The sequence below is a fragment of the Strigops habroptila genome, chromosome Z (assembly GCF_004027225.2).
Source record: "Strigops habroptila isolate Jane chromosome Z, bStrHab1.2.pri, whole genome shotgun sequence".
In the NCBI taxonomy this organism is placed as follows: domain Eukaryota; kingdom Metazoa; phylum Chordata; class Aves; order Psittaciformes; family Psittacidae; genus Strigops; species Strigops habroptila.
The window spans coordinates 87,814,527-87,829,719 of NC_044302.2; the positions used below are offsets into that span (position 1 = coordinate 87,814,527).

Here is a 15,193-nt window from a genome sequence, read left to right on the forward strand (position 1 = left end):
TTGTTAATGAAGCCAGGCAACTGAAATAGCCAAGTAACTAGGCTTTTTCTTTTGACACAGTTGCTTTCCAATATGCTTCTGCCTGTTACAAATGACAGTGTCAGAATGCTTACACTGACCAGGATGCAGAAAAGAAATCATAGAAATAACTGTATGTTTTAATAAAACAGAACTCATTCTGGGCATTCCTGTCCCACTACAGCCACAGTCCTTAGGGACGGCATGGACTGAGAGATCTCAGAAGCTCCTTCACCCAGAATGGCCTCCTCAAGTCATTTCTCCCAGTTGTGCTTCACCCACTGACCCAATGATTACCTTAGCACTTTTATAGACTATTACTGGCATAATGCAAGCATTCAGGGAATTTAGTTTAAGAATCTACATTTTGACAGATGCTTTTGGCAGCAATCCAAACTGTTTTGTAATTTATCCTGTAGTGCCTGCTCTGCACTAACTTCTGTGCAGCAGTTTCCCTACATATAGATCTTTACAATAACTGTAGGAAATTAAAAGCTCAAGATAAGCAGCAGTTATAACAATCCCTGATCAAACAAAGGAAGCAAGTAATACTTTATAAGCATATTTATTAATGATGAGAATACAGACACTGACACAGCTTAGATGTTCATGCAAGTCCAGCCTATAAAGAACAAATGGAGGAAAGTATATATTGTTCCATTAGGAAAAATTGACAAAAAACTGTTGAAAGAAAATTGTTTCTCTTTTACCAAATCATCTATGAATTCCATTGGTGTATTTTTAATCCATCCCATTTTGAATGATACTGGAAGTAATTTAAAGCAAATTAAAGCCATATGCTTTTAATCTAGAGGAAACTACTGGCATGGGCTTCTTTAGATAAGCTTGGAGGGAGAAATCAAGTCTTCATTGTTCAAACACTTGGTCTCAGAAACAGAACTGCAATAACCTATAAAAGATTTTGAGGAAGAAGTATACATACAAACATGTGGACATGTACTTCCTATCAATTCTCCCTGTAGCCTTAACATATAATTACTAGAAAAAGATGAACATATGTAAATTACTTGAAAGCAGAATTTGCATTTACACAAGGTAAATGCAAAAATATTTCACATGCAGAAGTAAAATTTCTTTTTTGGCTATGGCTATGACATCATTCTTAAAAAAACCCCATACCTGATGCTTGACATTTGCTTTTGAAAAATAATGGCCATCAGTTTTACACTAGCATAAGGAAACCCAGTACCTACGACTACTAGTAGATGCCTTGAACTGTATAAGCAAAGTGGAAGGCCTAGGGATCAATTTCACTTGCCTAAATGATGAGGGAGTAGCAATTTTAGGTTTTACTGGCAAACAAAAATATTGTTATCTTCACTGCCAAGGACTGACCAGGCAAGGAGTCAGAACAACCAAGGCAACAAAATGAGCCATTAAATTAACTGTGGAAGCAGAGCATCTTACATTATTTTGGGAAGGTAAGACAAGACATATTTCTTTTCCCCACATTCTTGCAACTTTCACCATCAAAACAAGATAAAGGCTGTTAGAATCCCACTTATGCTTGGGAATTGACTATAACGTTGTCGCTCTCCAACATGTAATCTTAGCTGCTCATTTTCTGGTCAAACTTACCTGTACGTTCATCATCCTTTTACCTGAAGCACTACATACCAAGCCTCTGAGGAGATCTCATTTCACATATGCAGGTAGGTGGATGATTTAAAGCTCTGGCCTTTGCCATTCTTGTGTTTTCCTTTTGCAATGCTGAAGCAACTAGGAGAAACAGATGGGCCCAGCACAAATAAACAGAAATAAAAGAAGGGACCCAGGTAGTCTCTCAATGAAACTCATAGGCACAAAGTAATACTCCCAGGGAAAGGAAACAAATATGCCTCAAGTTAAGCCAGGAAGTTGGCAGAAACCCCTTCCTTTCTCAGGGTGCACCATTAAAAGAAACTCCTGTGTATCTTCTGAATTTCCCTATCATCTTTTCTGCTCCCTCTCTAAAGAATTCTAATTGCAAGTGTCACTACTGTGCCTACTGCATTGATGATGAGCTTGCCTCTCTTCTGTCTCTTTTTGTCCAAGCTAAAATGTCTTTCCTTTTCTTACCACGGAGAATATTTTCTCCTGCTACATTGAATTAACTTAAGAAAAAAAAACCCCAAACGTCTCATTAGTTTGTTTTTTCACAATCTGTACAAGTGTCCCTCCACTGTCTCCTTTCAGTCAGATCACATAGGGTGAGGCCAAAGGGGAGCTGCTGGAGGGGCTCCCCGCAGCCCAGCATGCAGCCCAGCATGCCTGCCTCCAGCCCATACCACGTGCTGTCACACATCGTGCTCCACGTGCTGCTCAACCTGGCCAGCACAGTCACCCCAGCCCCCAGAGAGCCACCAATCTTGGTGCTCTGCAGACTGAGAGCAGAGCTGGGGATGTGCTGCCTGCACTCTATACCAGAGCACAAACTCTGCTCAATGTCCAACACTTGAACACTTCCATCTCTGGGAAGTGCTCAAGGCCAGGCTGGACAGGGCTTTGAGCAACCTGGTCTAGTGGAAGGCGTCCCTGCTCATGGCAGAGGGGTTGGAAATACATGATCTTTAAGGCCTCTTCCAACCCAAAACATGCTACCATTCTATGATATCACTTCAGACTTCACACAATTTTGTTTTCATCAGAGCCTGGCATATGACAATCTAGATCACCAATCAGGGCTTATACACCATACCAACAAACAGAAGAAACGATATAGCTAAGGATATATCCAAGATCTTGAAGACCACTGAGTTACAATGTGGGCCTTTCTTAAAGACGTTTTGTAGTATGATTTACACATGCAGAAATATTTATAGCGTTCACAGTTATAATCTTCTCTTCATAGCAAACTTAAATAATCAAGGCATCCTAAGACTTGTTTTTACTTGAAAGCTAACTCAAGACTATATGAATAGCTCTATGATTAACACAGAGACTAATTTTATGCCTGAACAGCTGTATGTGAAAACAAATGACCAAGTTACTGTAATACAGTAACTGTTTGGACTTGCCTGCATTACAAAGTTTTGCCACTTTAGGGGCATTGGTAACAGCCTCAAAACTGAGGAACTGATACCTTAGGTGAATGGAGTATGAATGCATGAATTTCAAGGTTGAAGAGACGCAACAGAGTCTAAAACAGATATATTACCCCCTTCAGTATGATAACAAAAAAAACGCCCTCCTTCACCAACTTCATTAAGGCAATAGAACTTCTATAACACAGACTATAGTCTGGTAAGTTCTGCCTTCTTAATGGCAGTCACAGAAAAGTCAACGTAAAATATTCATTCCCCCTTTTTTTTTAAAAGGAGTCACACCCAATGCTACTGCCAGCAGCAAGTGTGCAATCAGTACTTTCACCTTAAAACACTCAGCCTTCTGGAAAGTTATCTTTATATTCAACTTTGTTCCCTCCAAATATGCATGCATATGGCTTTTTTCTTTATACTGGATACATGTAAATGTAAGAAATAAAAAACTGGTCCCAGAATATTGTGGCATAATCAGAAAAGAGCCAACAGATGTGCTGAAGTTTTCACAGATGAGACAAACAAATAAACAAACAAACAAACAAAACCAAACGTGAAGAGAAGTGACAGAAAAGCATAGAAGTTGTCAAAAAGGAAATAAATTATTTGAAGATGACAGAATACAGATCAAAAAATTAGGAGACAAAGGGGAAGCATATAAATAAATACACTCTGGCTTCACATCATTGCAAGTTACTGATTTAAGAGGCAATTTTGCATGATGGGGCTACAAAAGGTAATTATACAAGTTGCTTCATCACCTTACCAAAGCGAATCATTTCATTAAACACGTAACATGTTGTTTAATCACTGAAGACTTAAAAATGTGCATGTCCAAAGCTTCAGTTGTTGTAGACTGCTTCCAAATAAAAAAGCAAATTTTTGGACATTTACCTTGCTGTGAGTATGTAGTGTAGCAAGTCCTCAGAGGGAGCAATACTGCCAGAACCATGAAGTGATTCATCATTCATCCACCTTTTCCTGCACAAGACTTATCAGGAAAGACGACATTTCTTTTTATTTGCTTCTTTCAGGAGAAATGCATGCCAGGCAATAATCCAGATAATATTACTGTAGTTAAGAATGAATAAAAACCCAACCACACAGACTCCAGGCAGTAAGAGAAATTCAGGAAGAGTTGTTTCTAGGACCTGGTTACAGCATAGGAAAAGATACACTAACACTCAAAAAGGTCAATTTAATCTAAACAAACAAAACACAGTACCTTTAAATTTTCTAAGGAATATTAAAACAAAATTTTGTCCTGATATATTTTGTCTTTACTTCTGCGAAAGTAACAAAATACCTTGGGGGTTGAGGCGGGGGGAAGTATTAAAGATGCAAAAGACCTTTTTCTGCTCCACCTAGAATCTGGCTTATGAATCCACCAGACTCTGGCAAGCATGGTCTTGCCCTTTGCCAGCACACTATATGGAAGGCTTTAGTTAAGATTGCAGTTGAAATACACCTATCAAAGTCTTAGCAACTTCCATTCCTAGGACTGTCACTTCAAGCACCACATAGCTCTATCTAGCATTCTTTTTACAGCTTTTACACTTACCTTGTGATGAAATTCTGTTTGACTGGCACAGCTGAGTCCTGAAGGGCTGATTGTATATCAGATCTCATAAGACATGAATAACCTGCAAATTCCATGCAGAAGGGAGAGGAAAACATTCAGCACCAGAATGGTTAAAAGCACCCAGGCACACAGGGTACAGGAATCCAAAAAACAGGAACAGGACTATGGGTACAGCTATCTTTAATTTCCACATTTTATATTTCTGGAGCTGTGTAAAATACTGATAGAGTCTTCTACCACTGCTTCCATAACAGAATTTGAAACTGCTTAGCAAGACAGATAACCAGGATGACTTTCTGTCCCCACAAGCCAAGGACAGAACATTTACTAATTTCAGAAGGGCCAGTAATTCACACTAGCATTTCTTCCTAGCAGAAAACCTCCAATTTAACACCTCAGAGCTACAGTCACTTCAGTTTAATGACCCTTAGGTTTTGAGAAGCTCTGAATTTCTCCAAAGGATAAAAAGAAAAGATTTCAAAATATTTTTGCAGGTTTCTAAAGGTCAAATGGAAATTGTAGAAGTCCTGCATGCATCACACTGCAACCCAGGGCTCCAACAATGCCCACAACAAACACCCTTGCTGCAGTGTGCCCCAGCTTTTTCCTTGTAAGCACAAATGCGTCACACAGAGCCCCCTGTATTTAATAGATGAGGATTGCATTGACTGATGTATAGGCTTTGCAGTCTTTCTTGTCATTACACCAATATCCTCAAAAGTATTTAGACAACACTAAAATCAACATGAATAAAGCATCTAAATATGCAATCACATGCAACTAGAGGACTCTTCCACTTAGGGAAATCTGCTTATTTATAGATTTTCTAAGTTTACACTTATCATCTGATCAAATTTTATATCTAAAAGGGACAATAATCTGATATATTCTGCCTGGAATAAACATAATACAATGGCTCTTTGTTATAGAGCAGTGAGTGGCAACTACGCAAAACAAAACAGTCTTTCCAAGGCAGATTATGTTAAAACTTCTGGTAACTCTCCAATAGATTGTTATTCCTTTGAATTATACAAAATAAATACTGAGACACAAAGTCAAATCTTGCATCCCTTTTTCAGAAGAAAAAATGAAAATAAAACTGCCTTTAAAGTCAAGACAGTTGACTTTGCTCTAAGACCAATTTAATACAAGGGTGGTCAGTTCAGTTCAGTGGCATAACTCCTGACTTAGTTATAGCAGCATGATGAAAACCTGGCCCCACAGGAGTCCTGATTTTGTAAACATCTTTGGGGTTGAACATGTAAAATTTGCCCTATTTGTCATGTATCACTTAAATCTAATCTAATACAGTGGCAAATTATTACAGTGGCACTCATGACATATTAGACTACTTATTTAAAATACTTCCTATTTTGAAACCAAATCCAAACTCTTTTCTGCTCTTAAGAGGCATTCTCAACTATTGAGTCTAAATAAATGTCTCATTTAACTATCTCTCTCCAGTTCTTTAAGCTGTCAGATCACTAATGACACAGCCTATATCACTTCTATTGATGCATAGTACAAACACTGTATGCTACTAGAAAGCAGTGTAATATAATCAATAAACATCAGAATATAAACATATTTTGGACAGCTACAATGCTCTTTTCAGCTACAATGCTCTTCTCTCTTCAATCTCTTTCAGATTAAATAATCCAATTTAATATTGTATGGTAAATTATGATATGCACAACTGTAGGTATCAAACCTTGTTTTCATAGGAAAGTTCTGGAATTCTCTAACAAAATAGAATACAAAGTAAATTTAAATAAATAAAATGCTATTCAAGAAAAAAGAAATACAGTCCTTCATATGCAAGTAATATTCTGACTTACATCATTCTTATGCAGAAACTATGACTAACAAATTAATCACATCCAATAATTACTACCAACTAATGTCAAGCACTTCTTTATTATCAATAATTAAGTATCTTTATAAAATAATCTTTTAAAAATCAGTCTTGGTTACAAAGATTAAAAGAGAATCAAAACGGTTGTACAAAATACATTACCAATTTAATTAAAAAAGAACACAAAACAAAACACATGATGCTAATAGATTAATGACATATTCGCCAAAAGTGAAAGTGATTGAACAACAAAGGAAATGAAGACAGGAAACCAGGGAAGGCTTTTAGGTATCTAATGCACCACCCTGAAAAAGGCAAAGGACTATCTCTGAGAAACAGTGAGTAGCTACCAAATACCACAAGAAAAGTGACAGTCACAACCACTGTTCTGATGAATACCTTGGTTCAGATTTGCCAATCTGAAAAGATATGAATGCAGTACTAGCATGCCACACAGTTTTTCATCTGAGAATTAATTACCACTGACTTCTTTTTAAGCCTAGGAGAAGACATGTTTTGTCATCATGCTCCAACCTGTGTGCTTTGTTTCCATGAAATGCAGGTAAGAACAAGAAGCTTTTGTGCCAGTGATTCTGAATATGGATGGCAGACATGCAATTTGAATACTTCTTCTAGTTTAATACTTATCATTAAAATAATTTTGCAATGGCATTTTTTTATCACAGAATCACAGAGCAGTTTGTCCAACTGAGTTGTGAAGAACTCTGAGGATGGAGATTCCACAACTTCCCTGAGCAATTTGTTCCAGGGCTTAACCACCCTCACCGTTCACCGTGCAGATTTTCTCCTTATATTCATATATTCATTTTTCTCCTTGTATTTTCCTTGCACCTGTTTGTGCCTGTTCCCTCCTGCCCTTTTGCTGTATACATCTGCAAAAAGCTTACCTCTGTCTTCTCAATAACTTTCAATTAATTAGGCAAGAACTGCAGTTAGAATTGCCCTTACCTTTCTCTTCTCAAGACGGAGCAATCTCAGCTCCATCAGTGATTCCTAGATGTGCTTCAGCCTCCAAAGCCTTCTGGTGTCTCTCTGTTGCACTCAGTCCAGTCTGACAGTCTTCTTTGTACTGTGAGCCCAAAACTGGACACAGTATTTTAAATATGGCCTCATAAGTATTAAATAGAAGGATATAATCACTCTCCTAAGCCCTAATTCTTTGCTATATTAACAACAGTAGTTACAGTTCTAATCTCTGTGATGAATCTGGTTATTAGTTATTGTAATCATAGTGTGACTATTTCACACTGTGAAATGATCTATAATATGGGGGATAATACTAAGCCATAATTTGAGAACGACTGGCGCAAAATGATCTGTCAGTGCTACAGAAGTTAGTTGAGCAAGAAATTTTTCATTTTACCCTATATTCTTCCTCCTTCTAAAAATTCAACATCTGTGAGAGAAATGAAGCAGACTTTAGTCTTGTCAGACTGTAGCCTGAATCACTGATAGATTTTTTTAAATTCATTAATATATACTTTACTTGTCATTCTTCCCATTGGAAAAATGTAACCTGGGGGGTGACAAAACAGATACAGATCGATTCAGGACTCCCCAGCCTAATTTTAAATTAATCAGTACTGATAGATACATCAGTAGAACAGAACCATTTTGGAGACGGGGCAGCAGTTGCGATAATACTCAGCAGCAAAAAAATTGTTCAGAGACCTGCAATTAAAGAGCAATCACTCCAGAAGTGGAGACGGGAGCAAATTACCTTGTCAAGAGATGAAATCTTCTTCAGTAGGTAGTTTGCAAATAGTCTAAATAAGTATCTCTGGGTAAACTATTTCTCCTTCAGTCAGAAGGCTGCCTTAGATGATCCCTGAAATCCCACCCATGCCAATGCTTTCCTGATGCCATCAATGAGAGGAAAAAGAAATTCCCATTATTCTTCTGGTAAACATGCGCAAGATAAACATTTTGCCAGACCTCTCTTCAAAGGCATTACACCACCAAAATTTAACTGAAACCTCTTTCAAGATCAGGCTCATAGCACTCAGCAGTCATTGGCTGGGAGCTGGAGTTATACGGTGTACATACTGCTGCCGTACTTGGAATACCCATGTACAAGAAAAGGAAGCCCCCAGTATGAACATCGAATCATAGCTGACCACAGAGTCAATCTGGTTGTATGCATCTTCTCAAGCCACATATTTCAAATCATACTTCATACAACTTTCCTTTCTCAGTGCCCTTTCCTTTGCTTATTTGAAACAGCTGCCAGTCACAACCCACAACCTCAAATGAATCAGAGCCTGTACGCATGCTGGGAAAAGAAGTGTTTTCAGCTGCTAGGATCCAGAAAATTTTATCCATTTACAGGAGTGTATTAGGGACATCAAATAACAAACACTATCGATAAAACAAATTTTCCTAAAACAGACATGAAAGAGGACTGTCAGAAAGGCAAATGCAATAATAATGCTACTTTGGATTTATATCACATTTTTCATGCCATGTTCTAATTTCTTTTACTTCGTAGACAGACAGACTGAGGATAGGAATCACAATTCAAAGTATATATCATGCAGTACAAGGGTGCTAACATAACTGACACGTTTAGTGCCAAAACCTAATAAACTCTTTCCATAGGCACTAAAAAGACACCCCTAGAAGACAAGCCAGACCACAGGTAGACTAACTTGTCCTCTGGAGGGGTTTTTTATCCTCCTGAAGAGACAGGTAGCTAGCTAAGTGCCAAAATGAGTGAGAATGCCCTAAGTCAATGATTTGTACAAAGTGTTCCTCTGCTCTCCTGATTCCTGCAATTCCCAGTATATCCCTTGCAAACAAAAGTCCAGAACTGACACCCAAACAGGGAGCAGTGTCAAGACATCAGAAACCTATCAAGTGTTAGTGAGGGATCTGCCAAAGCATCCTACAACTAAATAAGTCCCTCTTCAAAATAAACATCACACTGTTCATAGAAAATTTAATTTGCAACAATTCTGAATTCTGAAAAAAAAAGAATAGGTGAAATACCAAACTCTAAAGCAGATAAACGCTTCCTTCAGGCCTTGTACTCAGGCTTTCTTCTCCCAGGCAATTTTAAAGATGGTTTCCATTACACTTAGCACACAAAATACATATAAGACACTGAAAGTTCCTGATAAGCCTTTGTGATCTAATGGGTGAACAACAGTTTTAAAAGCTGTATAGGGAAGAAATGTATTTCTATAATTAAGGTCTAATAGGCATGTAATCATCTGATCACTTACGGATAGCTTTATCTCCCATGGTTTTGTTTGTTTGTTTTTTAATAGAAAGTAAGTTCTTTGATGCATTCTGTTGATTCTCTAAAGAGCTTCACCAAAATAGGAAAACATTATATACTTCATGGCCCCACACAGACTGGAACAAAATAAACAACCCAAACAAAAAAGCAAATTAAATTGTGAAAAAATGGAGTCCAAAACAGTAAAGTGCTCAACAGATTGTGTAAGACTGCTCCTGCCCCATCAGAAAGCAAATGCTAATGCTTGCAGAGAAGTAATCACCTAACATGGTGGCATGACTCATAACAACAGGAAAAATAAATTTACTATGATTTTCAGGCATGGTGTACTTGGAATACTGTTAGGATCTGGTTTGCTCTGCTAGAGTGTGGACTGGTCTGGGCACGCAATAGTTAGATAAAAAGAAAAAAAGGCACCAAAAAAATATACTCTAACCACACTGGATTATATTTTTCTCATTAACTCCGATGGGTTTGAGATTAAACGACTCATTGCTACTATTTAAAAGAAAGCAGGAGCAACACTTTCTGAGTATGATACTAGATTTAAAGGTCCGGGCTTGCCTGTCTGAGAAAGTCAACACTTTCTCGAAGTAGTAGGAACAGGACACCTTAAACCCAAACCTAATCACCTGGCAGGAGCAGCATCCACATCCCACGATGTACCTCACTTAAGTAATTGCTGCTCAGGTTAAATTAGCAGCTTTTATGCTGTAGTTAAGCAGTGACATCTTGAAAGCAGAAAAGGTTAGTGGGTCATAGAACGGCTTAAATTATACGGTAAGTGCCGGTGCTACCGGGATGGTCTGTCTAGAGGATGAGGAACTCCCTTCCCGCAGCCCTTCCGCACCCGCCGCGCCGAGGGATGCCTGGAAGAACGGGGGTTAAAGGGCGGACAACGGGTACCAAAAAGACTAAAACTCAAAGTGAAAACTCCACGGAGAGTTTCAAAACAGGCGCCGCGGTGGAGGAGGTGGATTTCCTCAGCGAAGCAGCCTGTACTCCACTCGGCGAGAGCACCGGAGTACTCCGCGGGAGGAGAGGGGAAGGAAGGCGGGGATTAGTGAGGGAATGAGGGGCTGCCGCGACAGGGAGGGACCGGCACCACTCACCTGCAGCCGCCGAGCTGCAACCGCCGGAATGGGGGGCAGACGGGTCCCCGCCCGGCGGCCAGCGGGACACGCCGGCCCCCCCGATCAGTGCCGGGAAGAGCTGCGGCGCGGCCGTCCCTCGCCGGGCAGGGCCGCACCTCCTCCCACCTCGCGGGGGCCGGGTGAGCAGCGTCCCAGGAATTTCCCCGTCTCTCCGGGAAGCGCGGCCCGTTCCCTTGGCAGTACTCCCAGGGGCGGGCCGCTGGCCTCCCACCCTCCCCGCCGCAGCGTCTGCCGCCGTCTGCCGCCATCTGCCCCCTCCTCGGGAGAGCGGCGCCCGCGGAGGAGGGTCAGGCGGCGGGGCCGGGCCGCGGGGCAAGAGGTCAGTGGCGACAGGGGCCGGCCCCGGGGTGGCCAAGCACGGAGGGGAGGACAGGTAGGGTTAGCCTGAGAGGAGCGTGAGGAGCAGGGAACGGACACTTCGCTCACAAGGACACTCCCGATCTCTCCAGTCCCGAGCTGTTCCGGAGCTGTATATAGGAATGCTCCACCAGCCTTGCTGCTCGGTGGAAGAGGACCTGTAGGTGCTGATTGACGGCTGTGGAACATGATCCAGCTTGTGCCCAGGCGGCCAAGAAGCCAACAGTACCCTGGCCTGTATCAGCAATAGTGTGGCAGCAAGGCCAGGGCAGTGATCGTCCCCCTGCACTGGGCACTGGTGAGGCTGCACCTCGAAACCTGTGTTCAGTTCTGGGCCCCTCACTACAAGAGAGACATTGAGGTGCTGGAGCAGGGCCAGAGAAGGGCAACGAAGCTGGTGAAGGGTCTGGAGCACATGTGTGATGAGGAATGGCTGAGGGACCTGGGGGGGGTTTAGTCTGGAGAAGAAAAAGTTCAGGTGGGACTGTATCGCTCTCTATAGCTACCTGAAAGGAGGTTGTAGTGAGGTGGGTTGGTCTCTTCTCCCAAGGAACTAGTGACAGGACAAAAGGAAGTGGCCTCAAGATGCACCAGGGAAGATTTAGACTGGATGTTAGGAAAAATTTCTTCACTGAAAGAGTAATCAGGTATTGGAAGAGGATTCACTGGAATTGATGGAATCACTGTCTCTCGAAGTGTTCAGAAAACATGTAGATGAGGCCCTTAGAGATATGGCCCTAAAGAGATATGCCAAGTGGTGGACTTGTCAGTGCTGGGGTAAAGGATGGACTTGATTGTCTTAAAGTTCTTTTCCAACCTGGTTGATTCTATGATTCTGTGTCTCCAAGATGCCTGCACCTGTCGTGCCATGGCCCTGGGGTTCCTGTGTCTCTGTGGCCTGGCTCTGGGGACAGGGACAGTCACTCTGGCCACCAAGGTTGATGGGGTGAGGAGGTGGCCTGGTGCTTGCAGCAAGGCTTGAAGGCAAGGCCATAACCTTTGTGGTACTGCACCACTGCCTCGCATGCAGCTTTCTGACAAAATCACACTCAGAAAACATGTTAAGAAAGGCTTTGGCTTGCCACTCCCAGAGTCATACGACCATAAGGCAGGACGGGAGATGAGTTCACCACGCCATTAACCCTGCCCTTGGGCTGTGGGTCCCACCTGGCAGGCCTCGGCAGCACATTCGGGGAGGTGCAGTGTGCCACAGGCTGCCTGCTTCCATCAGAAGAGCCATAAGAAAGTTTTGTTTAAACCTGTTACTTGCCCTTTTCAGGGTGTTTGTGGTGAAAGTTTCTCTGGTTCGTAGGACTTTTACCTAAAAAAGGTCTTCTGTCTCTTACTTTTTCCTAAGCTGTGTTTGTAGGTTAAATATAATGTACCTATTAAGACACTGTTTTCCTTGCTTTCCTTTGGATTCTCTCAAATTCTGAAAGTTTTGTTGCTTTTTCCTTGGAAGGATGGATGTAGATTGAGAAGTGTTGTGGTACAGACTATATTGCTATTTATACTTTTTTCTATTTAGTTTACCTTTTTTTTGGTAACAGCATAGTGTTGCTGACTTACAGTTTGCTTGTGAGCCACTTGAGCACCTTGATGCTTTGCTTCTTCTGAATTGCTGACTAGCTAGTTGATCCCTGCCTCTTTGTGTTGTTGAGGTATCCTGTGCTTCCCTCTATTGAGTAACATCCTGTTCTTAGTCAGGTTTTCCATTTTCTCATGATGCTTTTGCTTTCTAGTCAAGCAAATAATTACTAGTCAAAGGATACTTTTATTCTTTAGGAACTTATTCTGGAGAACTACGTCTATTTCTTCCCCAGAGTTCCTGTGTATGCTGTGTGAGTCATGTAAACAACTTTTAACAGAGGGTCACTAGTTACTCATTTTTCATTGCCCCCATGCAGGCATTTACTGTTGTGTAAGAACTCAGAAAAGTGCATACATGAAAGATGTCTAAAATTGGATGCCAAAATTTTGGCTTTTTTTATTTCTTCTTCCCCCCACCCCCCATGTTTATTCACAACTCTCTGTAATCTGCTAGTAAGTTATTTCCTGTAATGTTTTTAGACAGCATAATTAGAAAAGCTTACGGGAAATTTATCAATTCTATATTTGAAAGCAGGATTTGAGAAATACGCCATAAATCAAACACGGGGGGGTTGTACACTAAGGGGTCTGTTAGGAAATGGCATATCATCATGTAATGAAAACTAAAGGGAATAAATTAGGACACTAGCACTAGACACTTAGTTCTAGCACTCTTTAGATTTTGAATGAGTGTCATTGCACTCCTTTTTGTCTTCTGTATGAGTTAAAATATTTTGCATATGCTATTTTTAAGATAATATATTGTCACTTTTCTGCTTTGAGCCCCCTCATCTGTGTTTGAAAATGTTTCTTCTTTTAGATCTCTACTGGAGAGAACTGTGATATATTTAACATTTTCTGAATCATTTCAACTCTTCTGCAGATTATACATCTTCAGCCCTCTCTTGCCTCTCCATTTGGGTAGCATCAATAATCTCTGGTGCTGCTTTTGCACACTGATTCAGAAGTTCCAGAATGAACAATGTAATAGCTTATCCTTTGAATGCTCCAGGCTTATGAACATATGAACTCACTGCTATCTAGAAATAATGTTCAAGGGCCTAATTAGTACCTAAAAACCTAACAACTTATTGAATAATGTCTATAAGGAATTTTCACGCCTAGTCAGAAAGTGTTTCAAAAAGCAAGTTACCGGATTTCTCATATTTGAGGTGGCAAAACTGAAATAGAAAGAAAAAGAACAAAGGTAAATCCATGAAAGAACTTGGCATTGCAATGTGTCAAGTGTCACAGTGTCTACAGAATTTAAAGAGCAAAGTTAGGTGCCAAAGTTCTTTATATATCAAATCATAGCAATCTAGTTTGGAAAGGTCTTTTTAGGCAACATCCAGTCCAACCTGAGACCTTCTTTCTTCATAGCCACAGTTCTGAATTTCACCCCACATCTCCTAGGTGCTTAGTTGCCTGTGTACATATATCCAAGACCCAGCTCTGATATGGCACAGGTGCATAACTCACTGCTATGAGAGAGCTACGAGAGCTGTTTTGTAGAGAGAAAACTGAAACACAGACACATGTAAGGCTGTTGACATGAGATAGTTAGTAGTTCAAGGTTTTAAAACGGAAAGTATCAACATGAAAAGGTATAAAACCCTAAAGTAAAAAGTCACCTGGGGAAGTCTGGTCAAGTCTACCTGGGGACTAGCTAGGAATCATTGTGTCCTATTATCAGTGTGGATGGAGCTGGTGGAGAATGGCAACTTGATGATGCCAGAGAGCCATGAGAAGTTACCCTTCCCCTTTTGACTCGTATCTGCTGGTCCAGTAGAGACTTCTCAGGTAGTTTAACAGGAGTGGCATGTTTGCTAGTGGTTAGTCTAACAGCTCATTAAACCCTAACTAACTCTTCTGTGTGTTAGCCAGTAACTAACTGTTTTATTTTGAATTATACATATTCTCTGTGCCTGGCTAAAAGTACCTGAACAAACTGACCAAGTGGGATGGATGCACTCAACTCCTTAACCAAGCTAGTGGTAGTCAGATACAGGCTCCAAAGGTGGTAAAGGGTTAAGCCATAACTAGGTTAAGAACTTCTCTAGTTCCAATATGTTACCTGAAAACTCGCAAAGGAACAACTGAGCATCAGTGCATGTGATTAACACATGAAGAGCAATGTGTTCCAAAGTCATTTACCAAGGAACAATGACATTTGTGTATACAAGGATCTTATGGATACCTTTCCCATCGCGTGTAATTAGACTACAAGCCAACCACTTTATTCCATTAATATGACTGCCTAAGTGAGCTTTCTTTGAGCTCTCCCTGCTAAGCAGCTGGCTGCATGGCAATCTCACGTTGGGCTGGGACACCTCTAAA

The 15,193-nt window shown here is 40.8% G+C and overlaps 1 protein-coding gene across 2 annotated transcripts in view; it reads right to left on the minus strand.

Moving 5' to 3' along the window:
- OSMR (oncostatin M receptor) overlaps positions 1-10,967 on the minus strand; it is a 33,819-nt gene extending 22,852 nt beyond the window's left edge. Inside the window, exons 1-3 of one of the 2 annotated variants that reach the window (XM_030511749.1) lie at positions 10,868-10,967; positions 4,618-4,699; positions 3,951-4,037 (exon numbers count right to left, since the gene is read on the minus strand). In XM_030511749.1, coding sequence (XP_030367609.1) covers positions 3,951-4,023 — 73 coding nt within the window. In that variant the 5' untranslated portion in view covers positions 4,024-4,037; positions 4,618-4,699; positions 10,868-10,967. Of the gene's footprint in view, positions 1-3,950; positions 4,048-4,617; positions 4,700-10,867 lie in introns of both variants that reach the window. The other variant, XM_030511748.1, reaches the window with a different exon arrangement.
- Between the last annotated feature and the right edge of the window lie 4,226 nt (positions 10,968-15,193).